Raw genomic sequence first — 20,058 nt, 5'->3', positions numbered from 1 at the left:
TTTTGTCAAACAAGCGGTTCGCTTGGTCGTACGTCCGCCATCTTACAACTGAATCGCAAAGAAAGGGGGATCGGGTGGGGGAGAAATCCGTTATTCAAGACGGCACCCTAACCTTAACCCTAGACCCCAGGCCTAGCCTATCCGTGTGGTTGTTTGACAAACTAACAAAAAATAACTGTACACGGTCACCTTCTAATACCGACCATGTGTTCGCTGGTAGTAGACGATCTTCACTTCGTATTTTAATAGTCACTCAGCGCTTATTTCACAATCAATTCATTAGATGCTGTACAAGAACCCATTGTCACAACACCGTGATTTTATCGACAATTAGCAGCTTTTCTACATGAAAGTCCTTCACAACAATGGTGTCACCATGCTTGTCACAGTTTGTTAAGAAAAGAATTACAACAGCTAAAATCTGCGCCGATGCTGCTAAGTAAAAAGCAGGGTTGTACGATCCAAATAAATCAGCGATTAATCCTGTGAAGTGGAAAAATGTAGGAAAAGTTATCACTGAATTAATTAATTAATTAACTAATTAATTAAATTTATTGGTTTTATTTAACCGATTTTGATTGATTGACTGGACAGACAAACGGACGGACGGACGGATAGATGGATGGATTGTTTGGTTTGTTGGTTGGTTGGTTCGTTTGCTAGTCGATTGTTTGATTGGGTGGGTGGGTAAGTGGGTTGGTTGGTTGGTAGGAATGGGTGGGGAGGGGTTGGTTGCTTGCTTTGTTACTTGGTGGGTCTAATGGGTGGGTGAGTGGGTTGGTTGGTTGCTTGGTTGCTTGGTGGGTTAATGTGTGAGTTGGTCGGTTACTTGCCTGCTTGCTTGCTTTCTTGCTTTCTTGCTTGCTTGGTGGGTTAAAGGGTGGGTTGGCTGGTGGGCTGGTTGGTTGTTGGGTTGATTTGTGGGTGGTTTAGGTGATTGGTTGGTGAGTTGGGTGGGTGGTGTGGTTGGTTGGCTTTGTAATTGTTAAATAACCTACCTCCAAATGGGGGACCAGCTACCACCATACATGATAGGCACAAATGAAAAAAGCCAATTCCTTGGGATTTCTGTTGAGGAGATAACGTGGATAGAACTAAAACATTCATCGAAGAAGCAAACGCGCCATCCGTCATTCCATAAACGACAAACCACGCCAACAGCTGCTTAAATGACGACCATAACGTCATTAAAATCACCATGGTCCCAGACACAAACAGTGTAAGCCTCATGATCCACACGGGGCAATCTTTCCTGATATCGCAAAGTCGGCCCGTGACGGCCCTGAAAATGGCCGATGCGAGTCCATTGAAGAAAAACATCTGTGCTACATGGTTAGCATCAATTCCAATCTCTTGGCAATAACGACCCTGTTTTGAAGAAGAATGTCGACATAGTTTCTTGTTCGGTAATACTCCTAAAGACAAGTTAGATCTGGAGCCAGAATAATCGAGTCTAATGGAGAGTTCGGTGGTAAAGGGCATTTTCGTTAGGCGTGATTTTTAAATCACGTTTCACGCCCCCTTCACCCACGTTTCCTTCCCCCCCCCCCCCAAAAAAAAAGAAGAGCTGAAACGTGAAATTACGTTTTTTTTTTCTCGTGAAATGTGATGGTGGCTATGAGCCGTGACCTGACAATTGTTCTTGAAAAGAGGATAAAGTTTTTAGGTGGCCGTGAATTGTAGCTTACGTTACGTGAAACGTGATATGAATCCCTCTTTACCACCCTTAAAGACCTAGTCGAACGGAGATGAAACAAGCGCTCAGAGCTACACTGAAAGGTATGAAAAATCTGTAAAAAAGAAAATCTGTAGGATTCATTACTTACCAGATGTACAATTGGAATGGCGTTGCCACTAAACGCTACGCTACATGCCACCAAGTACACAACATATTCCTTGTTTCTCAAATATGAAAAATCCAAACTTGCACATCTGTTTAACCGATGCATCTTTCTTGCTTGCGTCTTTTGATGGTCACTTGACTCGTTGTCTATATCAACGTTCGGGTCAAATGAACACGACATGATGCAAGTCAAAAACACGATCCCTGCCATGGACATGAAGGTCATTCTCCACGAGGTGTTATTTAACAGGGCCTGTATGATGGGGCCCATAACAAACAGTCCCGCTCCGGGCCCCGTCACAGCAAGTCCCGTCACCAAAGAGCGGCTCTTGATGAAGTACCTTTGCAGAATAATCAAAACAACAAAAAATACACAGGACGATCCAAACCCATAAAGGATCCCGTACGAGAAGTACATTAACGTTAGGTTCGGTGCTTGTGACGTCACTATAAGACCAATGGTAGAAATAAAACCACCAATGATCGCAATGATACGAGGGTCAAATCGATCAGAGAGAACTCCAACGACAGGCCCAAAGATGCCAGAAGATCCATATGCCAGAGAACCTACCCAGGCTGTTAGGGGAGGAAACAAAAATGAATTTCAGTTTACATTTAGTAAGGGGTAAGGTTAGGTAAGGTAAGGTCAAAGCTTGTTTAAATCCTTGGGTTGGACGCGCCATATTTCTTATCGGTGCAGGCGCTTCCTTCAATTTCCGTGGCATGCGACTTCAAATTTAAATGCGATGCTATAGTCCATCGCAGGTTGCTCCAGCATTCTGCCAAGTTGTTCTAACAGTTCGCTGGCACTAATTTCTACTTCATGGTTGGAGAGAGTCGCTGTGAGAGTTTAGTGGCCTGCCCAAGAGCAGGACCTTGATTCGGGAACTAACGTAACAAACATTATGGAGGGGGATACTGGGTGTGTGCGGTACAGTGTAACAGAAAAACCTAAGTCTCCACTGAAATCTTGGATAACGAAAGAAACTGTGCAATTTACAGTATCCTTTTTGTTACAATATGATAAAATGGCAATGTAACAAGCACAGGTACATACACGGGGCAGGTAAAGCACATTTGCTGGAGCTGGTCGTGTTTTTTCCTTTTTTTTCCCGCACGGGAATTAAGGAAGCAAGATTTGTGAACTGCATTTAATTAAGGTATCTGAATTACCTGTTTTTGCTTTTCCTTCTTTAAACTCATCCAGAAGTGACGGAAATATAAGGCCGTAAGAATAGGAACAGCCAAACATGATTAAATTGCAGAGAACCCCACAGAAACACACCAAGTACGCGTACGGGCTGTCAGGCTGTCGTGCACTCTTGGTTGGTGAAGTCAACATCCGACAGCATTTTTTCTGTGCTTGTTTATTACTTTCTGTAGTGATTTTTTCCAGTGGAAGATTCTTCTCCAGATCACAACCCATTGCTGCAACATAGAGGATCGGATCGGCTTCTGTTTACACGGGACCGTTCTGGAACCGGTCCAGCACGGATCCAAAGCTGGATCTGCAAAACAGCAGGTCTACAATTTTGGACCGTATGGATCAGTTCCGGACCTGTTCCAGAACGGTCCCGTGAAAACAGAAGGCCTATCCGGTCAGACCGGATCCGTTTGGAACCGGTCCAGTGTAAACATCATGCCTCAGAATGTTAGCCAGCTTTTTACACTTTTCATCGTTCCATAACTCCTTCTTAGCCATAAGATAAAAGCAAATTTTGATAAGATAATAGCAAATTTTTAAAAAAAGAACACGATAATTAATTTACTTGTGTCGGATGTTGGTGAGACTTTTCCCCATCTTTCAACAAGGGTCAAAGAGCACACTACTGCTAAAACTTTTCATGTTTTTTAAACACCTCGATTGCTCTTCTTATTGTAGAAACCAGTACAACTCTGATTGTGTCAAAATCTTAGATTCTGCTCAGTCTTAAATTAAAAAAGCTTTTTACATTAACAGCTTTTAAAACCTGAATTGGACACCCAAATTCAGTATTTGTTAAAACACCTACTTGTCTTAGTTAGGGTTTTTTTTTCTAGACAATACCTACAATTTGTATCAGACAGTACCTGACACTTTGTAGGGATTTAGCATATCTTTTGTTTGTCATATCATGATCACCTTAGTATGTGATCAGCATTTCTATTTTTGTTTGTGTAAGGTAGTACCTTCATATATAAGCCTCCCACGCAGTCGTTTTTAGGGGCGATCGTGAGGACTGAAACACGATCACCCTTTAAAAAACGACTGCGTGGAAGGCTACTTCATACTGTATACATAAATTTCTTCTTTCATCGTTGACCAACAAATGGGCGTGACAATGGCCAGGTCAGACTCTTTTTAGGCTTTTTACCGGAAATTAGCCTGCGTTGCAAACGGAAACCTACTCATTTCAGAACGCGGCAAACGACAGGGGGCGTTTGTGCAATTGCAAGCAAACATTTTACAGACCGGGCACGAAAAATAAGCAATTAATTGGCGTTTTACTACGTGTTTATACAAGAGTCTAAAATTAACACGATTTATACAAACCACTTTTATTTGCCGTAAAAGAGGACCGGTGTCTATTTCGATCCATATTTTTTTCTGTTTGTTCTGATCTGTCGGCGCGGAAAAGGTTATCGGGCTGACGAATGTTCATGCAGCTTCATGCTGAGCTGACTGCATTGCGCTGCATTGGTTACAACTAGATATAATGCGATGCAAACTAGAAATCCCAAATCCCAATAACTAGACAGAAATCCCTTGTAGTCTAACCGCAGTGCTTTTTAGGCTAACCGGAATGGCTTGCATGACTCGCTGGCTCGCACTTTGTCAAGACCCTAAATGTAAACAGTCCGTCCAAAAATAAATAATTTAGTCCGAGGATCTGTGAGAGTCAGTGACCTTTGTATAACTTATAAGCTACTTAATGTATATCGTGCTGCCCGTTATGACAAAGTGCTATTTTTTTTTTTCAGACATAGCCGCCTGACCCTGGACGTACAGGGAGCATGTATCACCTTGCCACATTTCAGTTGGAGGGGTGTCGAATTGTAAATGCGAGACTTTGTGAGACGGCGAGACTGATAACTTTTCTGCGAGCCCGAGCCGAGACCTTTTTGCAAAAGAAATCGAGACTCCGAGAAGGCGTCAAATTAAAGAAAAATTCGGGACGACGAGACCCCTGAAATTTGGCTAAAATTTTGCAAGACACGCATTTTTTGAAGGATCATTACCACCCCTAGTTGGTGATGCATTATTATGATGCATTGAAAAATCGTGAGTCTCGCAAACCCTTTTAGGACGCAGTACTGGAGCCAAGTATTTAAGGGGGAAAAACCTTTAAAGTAGCGACATAGACATGCGACATGTCCGATTCGACCGTTCCAAAATATAAAAATATATGCGTTCAGGATTTCGAGGTTTCTAATTTCGGAGGAGTTAAAATAAAACAGCAAAAATTTCCCCTAAAATAATTTATACTAATTAAAGGCAGTGGAAAAACGGTGACGAAAACGACTTACCTATCCCTGTGCAGCCTGCGCCGAATGAGCTATCGAGAAAATTCGGACAATTCGTGATCACCACAATAGGTTTATATCAAATAAAACTTGTCATATTTGCATAACAAAACACAGCCTCGATTGCGAAAACGACCCCGAGGGCGGCGAAATATGAAACACTTTCGTCACAAATGCTTTTATAATGAATTGAAATAATATCTCATCCCAGAGAATCTACAAGATTTTTTTTTTAATTTTCCCGGGGGTATACCCCCCTCCCTCCACTTCCTCCTTAGATGTCGCACTAACTGCCAAGGCCACTGTTTCTGAATATCCCTGTACCCGCTCCTGACTAGTTAGTTAATCGTAGAAAGGTTATTCTTTACACTTTTCTTTGGTGTTTATATTTGGCCTTTCTTTATACTATAAAGACACTGACACACACGGCTATCTTCCCTTCGAGTTCTCACACCCTCGACATTCGAAGAACAGCATTCCATACAGTCAGCTACTGCGCCTCCGTCGTCTCTGCTCTGATGACGACAATTTCAATTCGAGGGCACGTGAAATGTTCGGTTTTTTCGAACAAAGTGGCTACCCCTCGACGAACCTCCAAAGGCAACTTCGCAAGGTCCAAAGCACGAACAGACTGGACACCATCTACGGCCCAAGAGTTGACAATGGCCCAACTGAGAGAATTCCTTTGGTATTAACGTACCACCCTCTCAACGAGCGCACAAAGAAAATTCTTCTCCGCAACTTAAACATCTTAAGAGATGACCCCGAGACTGCGCAGATTTTTCCATCTGCCCCCCTCGTGGCCTACCGACACGATCGCAACCTTCGAAGCTCCTTGGTACACACTACCATGAAGTGTAATACTGAAGTTCCAACCGGTACTACACCCTGCAATCATCCCCGTTGCCGCACCTGTGAACATGTCATCCCCTCTGTTACTGTTGACGGCCCCAGTGGCTCCTTTACCATCAAGGAATATTTCAACTGCCAGTCCAGTAACCAGGTCTATTGCATCTCCTGTCTTCGATGCTCCGCCCTTTACATCGGTGAAACCGGACGTACCCTTCGAGAACGCTTCGGCAAACACCTTAGAAGTATAGAAAAGAGGGTACCCGGTTTTCCCGTGGCGGAGCACTTCATCAAAGACCGTCATTCTATCTCCGACATCCAAATACGCGGAATCAGACTTTGCACCGGAAACAACATGAACCGGAAGCGACAGGAGATGAGAATGATCTTCAGATTGGGCACCTGCGACCACGCGGGATGAACATTAACTTCACATTCATTTAAACTGCACGCGCGCCCCTTTGCGCGCGCTGGGCTTTGAACGTTATTTTCAAGGTCATTGCCCTGTATTGCATTGCGCATCCTTACTGCGCAGAATTTTACGCGTATTTAGTGCGCGCGCGCGCGCGAACATCAACAAAATGGCGGCTTTTTTGTATGTGGCTTGGTCCGCGAGAGAAGTAAATTGTCACTTTCTCCTAAACGAGTGTGGTGACCTATCAATTTTTTCTCATATTTTTGGTGTAGCGATCAAATTCTTTCTGTAAAATGAAAACAGATCAATTCATGTGTTTAAAAAATAAATTATCGCAAAAAAAGTGTACTTTGCCAGTACTCGCAGAGGAATTATTAAGGAATTGTATGGAATATACATGGTCTTCCTGCTCCTAAACGAATCTGGTGACCCCCCTTTTTTATTTCAAAATTTAAGTTCCCTCAAAGTAATAAACCAGTAGGCGAAGTTTGGTTAAGAAATTGTGTTCAGTTCTATTTCGTTTACCACCAAAGAAGGGCTGTTGCCCGAAACGTCTGGTTTTTCAAAAAAATCTTTTTTGGCACTTTATTACCCATTTTATTACACCTGTATGTTTAAGTGCCACGCAGTAACTTTGGAACTTTTGTGCTTATTATCAACATACTACATTACTAACGTTAAAGCAGTTTTCAATTGAGTGTTGTAAAACCAAAACCAAAGTTATTACTCTGGCCAATCACAAAAGACACAGATAATCCAGTGAACCAATCAAAACTCAAAGCAAATACATGTAGCTGGCACGAAGCGCGGGAAAACGTGCGCGAGAAAGTCACGATTGGTTTTGGTTTTACTCCTGATTGGCCGAGAAAGTGGCGCGAAACTTTTAAACCAATCACTAAGCGAAGCAATGCAAAACCAAAGCAAACACAATTAACTTTGGACACTCAAGTGAAAACCGCTCTATACGTTACAAAACTAATTACGGTATATGTTAAAAACCTAATCTTAAAAAACTTAATAATCTTATATGTTATATTACAGAGAGTTGATAATTGGCTTCCACTTTTCAACCTGAGTTTTCAGTTTGTTATTTTTTAGAGCAATGGATCGCTCAATTGATTCAATTTATTTAATTTTTATGATAACATGAGGCAAAAGGGGTAGAATGTTCTTGAGCCGGTTAGAGTAAATGACCTGTTTACCAATAATATTAATATGATTTAGAAAGGTCCATTTGAGATTCTTTTGAGCGAGGCCGAAAATGATATCGTAATCATATAAAAATCAATATTTATGTCTATGGATTTTAGCCAAAGAACAACGGACTTTCAAAAGGCTATGCTATGTTTGCAATAACAACAGTTTTCGACTTGCTTCCATCGCCGAGTTTTTTTAGCCTATACCCCAGCAGGGAGCCTGTTTCCATGCTAGAACAAAACGCTTTGGTATAATAAATTTATTGACCGGATAACGGGCAATGTTGTGTTGTTGCCTTGAATTGAAATTTATCTTAGAACATAGAGGCACATGGGCTCGAATACCAGCCGTCGAGAAAGCGACGGAAAGGAAACAGGAAACATCTTCAAAAATCCCAAGGACCGACCGAATAAAGAGCGGTTGTTCAAAAGGAATTGTATACAAAGTGACTTGCAGGACATGCTCATTTGCATACGTTGGGGAAAGCAAAAGAAGCTGGAAATCGCGAGGAGCCGAACACAAGCCCGGAACAAACGGAAATATCAACTCCGCGATTAAACATCATGCAGAAATCGGCCATGACATACATCCAAGTTACGCCGAAATTCTTGAAACAGGTGTAAGCAGCAAGAACAAAAGACTGTTTCTGGAGTCTTTACATTCTTTCCTTGACAAAAACACTATAAACGAAAGAGCGCCCTTCCCCAGGGTTTACGCATCGCTAGTTGCTCCCCAGGGGGGCAACGAACAATAACGTCAATGCAACTTATTAGAATTCTGCGAACCTTGCAAAATCCCAGCCTCGTCCCCAGTCGTCCCCGGCGAATTTGGATGTGACGTCACCCGCCAAGCTTGTCGGGGAAGTTCGCCTAGGACGCCTCGCGCTATCGTGCTCGGTACCAGTCCTCCTCCGCTCACTCGCATAGCGCGGTATGGCCTGGGGACGAGGCTGGCAAAATCCATCATTCTCTGAAGAAGACCGCAGAAGGCGATCGAAAATTTAGAGTATCCTTTTTATATTTTTAGATCTGTTTAAACCATTTTTATATTTTAAGCTATGACCACAGATCGCTCCAGCAGTTTTATCTACAATTACAAGTACAGTACTTACAAGGAGCTTAGTACCGATCCTTTTTAATAAGGTTAAGAGTTAAATCCCAATATATGACTAAAGGTTAGTATAACGTGCCAGAAAGCCGCAGTTGTAAGCTATGTTTTGTTCGATGAAGTCTTAAAAAATACAAACACGCTTCACTCAAGTATACCTGTTAAGTGTTATCCGCCGGCTCTCTTCTCAATGCTCTTAACTTCTCTCTATTTATGCGCTGTTGAAGTCTCCGTTCATATTTATGTATTTCCGTACGTAAGAATTCGAGAAAACAAAATTAGCGCCATTTCACACCTTGAAATTAAACAATCAGGCTTTCTTTTTAATTTTTAATGGCTATCCTTTAAACTAAACTAGATAAATCTAAAGTTTAAGAACGTTTTATATTCCACATGCAGGTCAATGTCTGTGTAATGTAAACACTCTCAACCTAAATATAAATTTATTCGGATTAAACCAACATTGTATTTCAAGTATTGTATTTCGACGTTTGGCAATGTGCGATGTTTTTTAAGTAACGCTTTACCCCCCCCCCCCCCCCCCCCAAAGCTCAGACTACGCCCTGTTTACTGTCCAGCTGCCAGCCACAACTCACTCCCAGGGTCTCTCTGCCTTGCAATTGTTATGATAATATCAGTTGTTTTATTCCTGAAAACAGTTCATGCGGGACACGAAGAGAAACATCCCTGTCCGCTTGAACAGGTAATAATTCTGTCAAGAGAGAAATTTATATTTACAACTATAAACAGCGTCAAGTGCTAATGAATATTTGAAAGAGCTGACAACAGATGCAGGCTCGACTGGTATGGAAAATAAAACAAGCAACAGTCGCTTACTCGTATTCAGTGTTAAATCCGGATTATTATTTATTATTAGAAGGAAACGTTTAGAAAGGACGAAGGAAATTATAAGTAATGTTATGATTCATTGAATTGCTTCCCACCTGCAATCCACCAGCTATGGTATTGATATCAATATACAGCATCACATTGCAAACATGAAAATCAGTATTAAAATCTTCCTTTTTAAAATCAGAAATTGTGTTAACAGGAAAGCTAGGATATGAACGAGCAGAACGGAGCCCATTTTTCTATCGGCTCGCGTTTGGTTCGCCGACCGCGTTCCTTGCGCTTGTTTTGCCTCGATAGTCAGTCGCAGCAGATAAACTAGTAGCAGCGATTAATTCTCCTTTTTGCCCGCATTGAACTGCAGATAGGCTATATGCAGCGCCTGCCCTGTTGTTGTTGTCGTCGTCAACATCAACATCATCATCATCATCATTATTATACCTAATCGTACCTTTTTGGTACGCTTCGGCGGCATATCAGACGAGTTTGGTCAAGCCATGGTTCGTATTTTGGCGAGACGCAGTCGAGCCAAAATACCCATGGCGAGACCGAACGAGCCTGATATGCAGCCGAAGCGTACCAAAAAGGTACGATTAGGCATTTACCGTACCCAAATTCAGCCAAAAATTCGGTTATATTTATCGCTCTGTTGAAGCCATGCTTGCAAGGTACGCACTGCAAATTGTGTTGAATTGATCTTCAACACTTTTGCCAAGTTCCTTTTCTGCCTTTTTTTTCTGCTCGTTTGTTTAGAGTTTCATTCTCTTGATTTTCAAAATCCAACTTAAGCGAAAAATTTGGAAATTCCGAGTCGACTCCATTTTTTCAGTCTGAAGGTCTCTTTACTTGTCGGCAAACATCGCGCAATTGGCGAGCGCGCTCAATTTTAGTTTTGGCAGGAAAGTTTTTCTCTTTTTACGACCGCTTAACACCGCTAAACTTAAATTACGAAGTTCTGTTTTATTGGTAAAACGTCTTTTCAATTCATCGAACAGAAAAAACTACTTTACATCAAAGTGACCGTGATACGGTGGCATATCAGGTCAGTGACTTGATATCGTAGGATATCAGGACAGTAGATCGCGCTTCTGATTGGCTACTTGCAAATTTAGGTACGGTAATTAGTAGTATCATTTGTAGCACTAGCCTTGAATCACGCTCACCATCCTGCTGGGTGTGGCAGAAAACGGAGTATGCACACAAGCGCTTCCTTTTTTCTCCCATCTTCTCACACGCCCCTACTCCCATCATCAGAACTGTTTTAAGCAAGTGGTCCATATGATGTAAAATGATCCAGTACTGCACCAATACTGTAACCCAAAACACTTCTTGTTCAGCCATCTAGCTCGTTAAGCCCTATACCAAGAAACGTATCGCCGATGAGATCGGTAGCCGCCCACATCCTCTGGCTGCTTTTACCGGCCCGTTCAGTATAGTACGAGGAGTTTTTTTAGAGAGAAAATTGGATCACATCATCTCACTTTCCCCTCAACTCGCCAGTTTCTTTATTCTTAAGACTTTATTCTTTTCCCTGACGTCCTATAATTTCCCTGTATGCTTTCCAGTTATGTTGACACACTCAAGTTTGGTCGTATGGCCGCCATCTTGTATCGCAAGGACAGAGGGATTGAGTGGGGAAGAACTCGTCATTCGAGATGGCGACTCCATCATCAAGTGTTGTTGTTTGGCGAACTAATAATGTACACATTCTTATACCTGGAGGCAAGCGTGGCCGAGTGGTTTAGGGCGCTGATGTTACAATCCGGAGGTCACTGGTTCGAGGCCTGCCCTTGCCACTAGCTGGATTTGTTTCTCGGTTGTCCCGAGTTCAAATCCTCGACCACGCTTTGTTTATAGCCAACTGGTCTGCCTCCTGCCAGTTGGGATTTTTAACCTTGTTATGTTCATTTATAAATTATTTGTTTCCTCTGTTTCAGTGGCATGCCTGTAAACTAGCTATCTCGTTGAGATATGAAGCTAAGTGCATGACCACTATAAACACATATTTATTTATTTTTTATTTTTTTTTATTTTTACCTGGATGTTGACGATCTTCGCTTTGTGTTTCCGTCAATTTATTCACGAGTGTAGTTCATGTTCAATTTATAAGATTCTGTAAAAGAACTCGTCTCCAATGGACCGTAATTTTATCAGCAACAAACAACTTTTCTACATGAATGTCCTTCATGGCAATGGTGTCACCATGCTTGTCACAGTTTGTTAAGAATAGAATTCCAACAGTTAAAATCTGCACTGATCCTGCTATGTAGAAAGCAGGGTTGTACGTCCAAATAAATTGTTAGGAGAGAATTTTCCATGTTTCAGTCATTTCTGTGTTTATCCTTATTCAGCATTTTAAACCTTTCAAAAAACCAACAGTTAGTTCCTGTCCAAGAAGAAATTCATTTGTCGTGTGTTTGGAAATTGTACACCTGTACATCTGCAGCTTTGTTCATAACCGCAGTTCATTTATTACATAAATATCTCGGTAACTTATTCTTTTGAGTTTTCCGCTCATTATTTAAAGTTCCTGGTTTTATGTTAGTTTCCACGGAAGCTCGCCAGCTGAACTTATTTTCCTTAATGAAGTTATATTGCTTTTCATTTAAGGGTCGCTCTTAGTTAGTTAGCTGAGCAAACCAATTCCAGAAATCTTAATAAGCTTTTCATGTTTAGTGCAGAATACACTATTGTGATGGATTGGTGGAGGCTGTCGTCCGCTAAACCCCTAAACCGTACCCCTCAAGCGCTAAAGCACTATGGTGTAAACTTTTAATCACCAATTAATTAATTAATATCAATTAATTATTAATTATTTCTGTGAAGGGGCAGGGGGTGGGGAGCACCTGACTGTACCCCCAGGTAAAACCTGGAGCATATCTACGTTACTTTCATATGAAGATCTCAAAGGTATATATATTTGTTTCAGAAAACTCTTTGATCTCCTTGTGGTACTATACTCTTTCTAGGGCAACTTACTTTGCGCCTCTGAAGAGATGTTTTTTGATTAGATTTGTTCCTTACTTTTGAGAAACCTCTTTCGTGCAGTTTAAACCGTAAATTAATTAGATTAAAGTGAAATAATTGGCTTTATATTATTGAAAGGAAGTCTAAGGCCTAGTTCAGACATCGTGCTCCTGCCGTGCCGAACTAAATTGTAATTAGGTTCGACTGTAGCACGGCAGAAGCACGACTTTGATTCAGACGTCGTGCCAGAGTCGTACCAAATTCAGGAGTACTGAATCTACGTAATAATTAGTCAGCGGTGATCCAACAAAAATGGCGCCGTTTTCCAAATTGCAGCAAAAACTCAAAGAAAAGCAACAGAAAAAAACTTTTCCTTTTGCGAGTACGGCGAATGTTTGTTTGTTTGCCCGACTAGTTTCCGAAAACTTGCTTATTTCGGATTCAGACCCGCTAGTTCTTCTTCCCCCTGCTCCTTGTCATTAGTGTTATCGACTTCGTTGAATGAAACATCTTCGACGTGCTTTTTAGCAGAAAAATATTCATTGTATTCCTTTGGCTGGTCGCCATGGTTTTTGCCGTCTGGCAAGAATAAAATTCAATTTGCATTTTTTTAAGTATGCAACTGGTGACGATGTTAAAACATCGTCACCAGGGTCTTCTCCGTTTTCAAAATGGCGGCTAAAAACGGAGAAGGCCCTGGGAACGAGGTTGTGCGCATACTCCGTAATGGAGAATTATTCTCGGGTCTCCTCGTAACTCCTCGCGGGAACGTAATCCCGCCAAAATACATTAATATAATTTATGAATTTGGTTTGGTGCGGCAAAAGCACGATGTTTGAACCGCTGCCGTGCCAGAGTCGTGCGGCACGACATGCCGTGTCGAACTAAATTGCTTTGCCGAACTCAATTCAAAAGTTTGATTTAGACGCCGTGCTTCTGCCGTGCTTTTGTCGAACTTAATTCTTGAATTTAGTTCGGCACGGCAGGAGCACGATGTCTGAACTAGGCCTAATGCTCTCGATGTTCGCCGTGAAACAAAACAAAAACGAACAAAAGTATCATGCTACGGCATTTTTAAGGAAAACAAAAGTATCTTGTTTCAAATGAACAAAGGTGTTGTGCTAAGTTTGCAAAGATTAGCTTAAGAAAAACCCGGAAAGAAATACAAGTGGTGTTTCAACGTCTAATTGAAAGTAAACTAAAGCAAAAAAAAAAACACGAACAAAAACATAATACTTTCAATTGTCGACTCCATTGCATTCTGCACTGTCCTTTGAGTCTCTGAGTTAATATCCTATGCTTGTTTTAGCTTAATTTAAGTTCGCTAATTCTAATTTTAAAGTTATGATTTTTAATCTAAGTTCTCGTATTTAATTTTGTAAACTTCCTACTGTTGATATAAGTTCGCTCTTGTAATTGCAATCGTTTCCTTATTTATTGTACTCAATAGAAAGCTTTTGTTCACATTGTAAACACCTTATTTGTATCTACGATATATAAGGAGCTACGTTGTAAAACTTTCTTTGATTACAAACTGAGTTAGATTAAACTTCTGTTGGACCCAAGTTCTGTCTCAGCCTTAAGTCTGTAGTACTGAAGATCCTCGAAGTTAGATCGCCGTGTACAGAAGCTAGTGACGAGGCTTCGATTCCGTAGCAAGTGGGTGCTCTACCGAGTTAAGTTCCCCGTATTTGAGTCATATTTCAGTGAAGTTCAACGCGTTTCCAGTTACAGTTCAAAAGTTGGTTCAAACACACAAAGCAAGCAAAAACCTTTCGTCACAAAATCAGCGATAAATCCTGTAGACAGGAAAAAAGAAATGTAGTAAAGTTATCATTGAACCATTGAATTCAATTCGTCTTCAGATTTTAAAAATGTCTTGGAAGAGCTTGAGCGTATGACTAAGGGTAGTCCGGGGCGAACAAAGGCGCGGTCCCCCGGGTTGAAAGAATTTTCTGTCGAGGGCCTATGGGTTGATACAGTGAAAACCCGCGTATAAGAACCTAGGTTTTTTTCAAGTAAGCCTAAACAGGTTCTTATATAAATGGTATTTAGTGTAAAATTAGGCCTACTGCGTTCTTAATTAGGTTCTTAACTTTTGTTCAAGAAATAAAGTAGAATTTGTAAATGATCTGCTCTTTAATGTCCAATAACAGTATTCTTGAAGGCTTCTGTAAGCAAAATACTATACTATTTTAATCTGATTCCGTTAAAATCAAAACTATATTGTAACCTTCACTATAATTCCCAATAAATCTTGTAACTATGCTGTAACTATAATGTGTACAGACTGTGTTATAAATATATTTTTGAAAAGATTTTTTAATTCTATATTTTTGAGAAGATTATTTTTTCTTTTTTGAAAATAAGAACCTGTTTTAGAATTTTAGCCTAAAATGGTTCTTATGTGAAGGGTGCTTAAAAATGAAATTTTAGCCTAACAGGTTCTTATACGCGGGTTTTTACTGTAGTTGCCTCTGGAAATATCATATTCTAAAAAAAACTACAAATAAGCCCTCAAACTTTATTCTCGGTCTAATCTGTACGTTTCATCCTCTCTTCTTGTAACTGTTTTTTGCTAATATTTTTTCAAACTTCGTTCACAGGGCTTTTCCGTTCTTCGTGGGGAACGGGCAGGAGGTCGATATTTTCATTCGTAACCTACCTCGACTATGGAATCAAAAACAAAAACGACATCTGAAAAACGAGCAGCTCTGAGGACAAGAATGAAATACGGGTAGCCTTGGAGACGAAAACATCTTCTCTCATATTTTAAACGTGACGTAACGTGACGCAAATATAGTATTCAGATCACCAAACCGACCCAGTTCTAAGACAAACACCAGCCAACAAGGTATTCCGCTAAAAGGAGAGAGTAAAATTTGGAGCGGAATCTAAAGATAAAAGGTAACATGGGAAACAAATGCAGTAATCGTGACTGTAAAGTGAGTGTTAAAAGCGGAAAGTACTGCAACAGGTTTGTATATCGCCGAATGCTTCTCACTTCTTATGTCCATTAGATTTGTTGTCCTTTGACCTGACCGACGCAACTAGTGCTTTAGAAAGAAGCCGTTACGTGGAGTGGTTTACTCACCAGCGGGGAATTTCCGAAAGAAAAGACCCCTGGAAGTGTCAACCCCATAAATGTAACTTGGCTGAAAGTCAGGATGCGAAAACTCAATTCGGAACTCGACTGTATTTTTGAATGGCGTTCGAGACTCGTGAAAGTTTCGCAATCGAAATCGGATATTTCTTACGCTGTTAAATAGGGTACCGCAGGTACACGAAACACCCATTCGCAACCCCTCTGCTGACCGTCATTTTTTCTGCTGAATTCTCAGATCGAGATGGAGCTTCATGTGCTTATGTCAGTTGCTAAGAACGAAATCGAATTTACACAAAGTTAAAAAACAACGGCGTTAAATTTCTCCGAAATGGTCAAGTTAGCCTGACCCTCGCTCAACACTTGGATTCTAGCGGAAACGTTTGTTTTACTTCAGTTTGAAGATGTTTTGTTCTAGCCTTGCAAGTCTTTCTTACATGTAGCAGGGAATATACAAGGGGAAAGATTTATTGAAAACAATTTCCAGCTTATATTTCCTTGAGTTGTGCAACATTTCCGAGAATTTCATAGTCTTGCTGTTTTGTTTACTCAGTTACAATTCAAAAAGGCTTTAATACCTCAGTCAGTAATGTGCTATTTTTACCTGCCTTCATCATTAATATTTCTGCCGATCAAATTTTACGCATCGTGAACGTCGAACTATTGATACTAGAAACTAGAATAGTCTTTGCTCCGGCAGCATCAGTCTTTGTAAGGGTACTTTAATATCATTTTGTAGTGCGGCCACACACACAGGCTATATAGGCCAATGCACCAAGTGTACGAAAAGCAAACTTCTACATGTTAATTAATTTCTAAGAACCGGACACTCGATGCAACAGATGCATTAGTAATTTGAACTGGCCATTTCGCTGGTAAAAATCTCTGACCCCGGCCTAAAATGGTATTAAGCCAGGTAAGGATAAATGATCAACAAGGCAGCAATGAGAGTTTTAACGGCTAATCTACCAAATTTAGGACGATTTTGGATTGCAAAGCTGCAGTGCCAACGTTCTTCAATAATTGCATTTGCGCTTTCAATATTTGCATTTGCATTTGCGCTAAAGTAACCCAAGCAAATTTTAATGTAAGTCATCCACGACATGGCCTCTTCTCTCTATGCGTTAATAGTTTATTTTAAACAGATTTAATATAGGAGCATCTGCCTCACATCGGTTATTTGGGTGTTCACATATATATCGTATAATCAACAGTTTACATCGAAACGTCGGACAACTTTAGTTGAAATATTTCACAAAGATAAGCTATAATATTAAGTTTAATTTCAGCCTAGCTCAGAAGAGTAATTTCGTTCGTAAGTAATTAAGTTTCTTGTTAGTTAAAAAAGCCAATAGGAAAAGTTTGAAAAAGATCTCGTGGAGGCGTTGACAAATTTTACGGCTGTCAAATCACGCTACATTTTAATGCAAGCACTCGACTACCACTTAAAATTAATTCCCGCCAAAATAAAGTGAGAGTGAGTTTTTAAAATGGGATTATAAGTAAAACCATATACAGTAAAAACCCGCGAGTAAGAACCTGTAAGGTTAAAATTTGCAAATTAGACCCCCTCTTTATAAGAACCTATTAAGCCTAAAATGTGGAAACAGGTTCTTAGTTTCAAAATTGATTATAAATGTTTACTTTTGGTAAAAAATTAATATGTTTGGATAAGGCAATACTGTACATGTATATAATGTTATGTTCTGAATGATTAGTGCTTTATTTATACATAAACACTTATGTGGTATGCAAATTCCATACAGGAATTAGGTCGAATATGACTAAAAGTTCTATTAGCAACAATGTAAATATTTAAATTTTTTGTTTTTCTTTATCGTCAGATGCTATAGTTTAAAGACAGGGAAATGTTGCGAATGTTTCCGCGACGTTGATCGTCACCGTGGCCAAGGAATTTATTGCACAGAGTAGGTGTATGATTAGTCCTCATTTAAATCAGTTTTCAGCTTTTCCTGACTCGGGTGACTCCGCGAGAGCTGCCAAGATGAGCTAAACCCTATGTTGGGATTGAGTACCCAAGCGGGCAAGATGGGCCTATCTTTCCCAGCCTGGATTGTCCGCGATTTTCCCGCAAAGATAATTTACATAGTTGTTGTCGCCGGCCCTCGCACTAACATTTTGCGCGCCGGAAATACCCGATTCATGCAATGTGTCATTCTTCAAACTCTTCAATCAATTAATCAGTCATTCTATGGTTTAATCCACTCGCATCAAAAAAAGCTAGCGATCAGATGTGTTCGTCCCGTTTACACACTGAGACGACTTATCCGTCTTAGACGATTTGTCCGTCTCTAGTGTAAAATCAGCTTGCTTGTTTTGTACAGAGTACGTGTTTAAATTGCCTATTTTGAAATTGCCTCATATCGTTATCAGAGTCCAAAAGCGTTACATAGTCAAGATAATGGCATTAAACGTATCATAACATGAGTGACAAGAAGTTTGCTGCTTATGTATTGTTCACTTTCTGCCGGGATTGTAAACTGACATGATACTTGGGTATTCCTGCCTGAAAGGGTACAGAACAGTGTGTATTGTCTCACGATAAAATTCAGTGACAATTCTTCTATAAGACTTTCTTCGGATCTTTTGCAGGTGCTACGATGTGAAATATCCGCCTCCTCTTAAATTGAATGTCAAGTATCAGCGAACGGAATTTAACTATTATTCTAGAGATGACAGGGTCCTTGAAGAGCTCAAAGCGATTGTAAATAATGCCCAAGAGGGGCGTACAAACCAAGGCATGATCACGGATACTCCTCGCGAGCAACAGAAAAGCCACTGGGATCGTTTCTTGTACTAGCAGATCATAATTTCAACTCGTGAAGTTCTGGAAAAAGTTGCTCGGTTACTATACCCTTGTGGTTTTAAGTTTTTGTTTAATAGTTGCTGCTCTGCTTATCAAAAAAGTACTTCTATTGTACAGAGTCCGTTCAAAAACATTAGCAAAGAAAATAAACAGTTTTGTAGTCAAATATTAAGGAATGTGTCACCGATACCAGAAATCCATAAGGGTCTCTGCCAATAATCAGTTTCTTCTATGAAACGCTTTTGCATCTAATTAAGGTAGTTGTTTTAACAAAAACAGCCAAGACTTTGCAAAGTTGAATACAAATACCATGAACCCTACAGGCGCGTCTGATAGAGGGAATTGAACGTTGACTGAACTAGTTCTCAAACCATATGGAACCCAAGTACTGTATTTTAGCGGCAAAGCTCGTAACGCAAGGAGAGTATAAATGTAAATAAATTGATAGAAGGATGTTTGCTGTGATTTTGAAACCATGTTTTTGACTGTGGTGGGTAGTAAAGTGGATGCCGTTTTTAGATGCCAATTTTAAGACACCATAATTATGTAAGGATCCGTTAGGTTAGGATGTTGCTTTGAACACGTATATAATAAACAGTTTACATCGAGTTCCTGAGCTTTTTTGTTCCTCCAGTGCAGACACTTAGCAATTGTCACAACAAATAATAATCCACTACCAGAATGGAACTTTATTACGACTAAAGGCCATGTTACACGAAACAGTTTTTCCTGCAACTTGCAACGCTACGACGACGACTACAAAAACATTGCAAGTTGCAGAGGAGGTGTCACACCAGCGCAATTTTTGGTTTGTAACTTGCAATGCACCCGCTGAATAGTTAAAATCTCAGCGGTAACGATTGGCTCTAAGTGCTATCATTGGCTGATTACAACACAAACGCGTTGCAGGTTGCGCTTGATACGTTACACGCAGCAACTTTTCTCGCAACGTTGCGAAAAGTAGAGGATAGTTCAACTTTTTCTGCAACTTGCAACGTTACAATTTGTTGCATTGCAGGTTGCGAAAATGGGATGATACACGTGCAATTTTTTTCCTGCAACTTGCAACGCAACGTTTGTTGCGTTGCAAGTTGCAGGAAAAATGGCGCCGTGTAACATGGCCTTAAGACAGCTAAGAGGGCCAGTTACTAAAATCAGCCAATCAGATTGCTCCATTGCCGGTCAAATATTTTCTAAGTATTGGACCGGGTATTGTCCCGAAAGATCCCGCACTGATGCAATCTAACAATTAAACTTGATTCGCATGAAAGACCCTCTCGTAATTTTTAATTGGTTTGTTCAACAACGTTAGGACATTCTTTTTTTACGACCGAAACACCCGTTGGCTCCACGTTCAGAATCTCGTTCAGAATCCCCTTATCCTTTCAACTTTCCTT

At 40.4% G+C, this 20,058-nt stretch overlaps 2 protein-coding genes and 1 long non-coding RNA gene across 4 annotated transcripts; 2 read left to right on the top strand and 1 right to left on the bottom strand.

The window, feature by feature from the left end:
* Positions 1 to 192: 192 nt before the first annotated feature.
* Positions 193 to 9,584, bottom strand: LOC144655949 (monocarboxylate transporter 10-like). 2 transcript variants are annotated; one of them, XM_078516139.1, is made up of 5 exons: positions 9,074 to 9,584; positions 3,017 to 3,271; positions 1,827 to 2,419; positions 999 to 1,368; positions 193 to 483 (listed from the first exon to the last, which is right to left on the bottom strand). In XM_078516139.1, the coding sequence occupies exons 2-5, from the start codon at positions 3,267 to 3,269 to the stop codon at positions 305 to 307; spliced, it is 1,395 nt and encodes a 464-aa protein (XP_078372265.1). In that variant the 5' UTR covers positions 3,270 to 3,271; positions 9,074 to 9,584; the 3' UTR covers positions 193 to 304. The 2 variants fall into 2 exon arrangements, with proteins under 2 accessions (XP_078372265.1, XP_078372266.1); XM_078516140.1 differs by lacking the exon at positions 9,074 to 9,584 and having other exon boundaries at positions 3,017 to 3,296.
* A 1,629-nt stretch (positions 9,585 to 11,213) lies between these two features.
* Positions 11,214 to 14,296, top strand: LOC144656901 (uncharacterized). The gene is made up of 2 exons (XR_013571411.1): positions 11,214 to 12,872; positions 13,738 to 14,296. It is a non-coding gene; the product is annotated as an uncharacterized LOC144656901 (long non-coding RNA).
* A 1,203-nt stretch (positions 14,297 to 15,499) lies between these two features.
* On the top strand, positions 15,500 to 19,270 carry LOC144656719 (uncharacterized). The gene is made up of 3 exons (XM_078516958.1): positions 15,500 to 15,708; positions 17,679 to 17,762; positions 18,448 to 19,270. Exons 1-3 carry the CDS (start codon positions 15,644 to 15,646, stop codon positions 18,653 to 18,655), a joined length of 357 nt encoding a protein of 118 aa, XP_078373084.1. The 5' UTR covers positions 15,500 to 15,643; the 3' UTR covers positions 18,656 to 19,270.
* The last annotated feature ends 788 nt before the right edge of the window (positions 19,271 to 20,058 follow it).

This window comes from Oculina patagonica, chromosome 6, assembly GCF_052425735.1.
Source record: "Oculina patagonica isolate OP01 chromosome 6, crgOcupat, whole genome shotgun sequence".
NCBI classification, from domain to species: domain Eukaryota; kingdom Metazoa; phylum Cnidaria; class Anthozoa; order Scleractinia; family Oculinidae; genus Oculina; species Oculina patagonica.
Note: the sequence above shows the minus strand (reverse complement) of the source record. Positions and strands in the feature narration are given on the sequence as shown.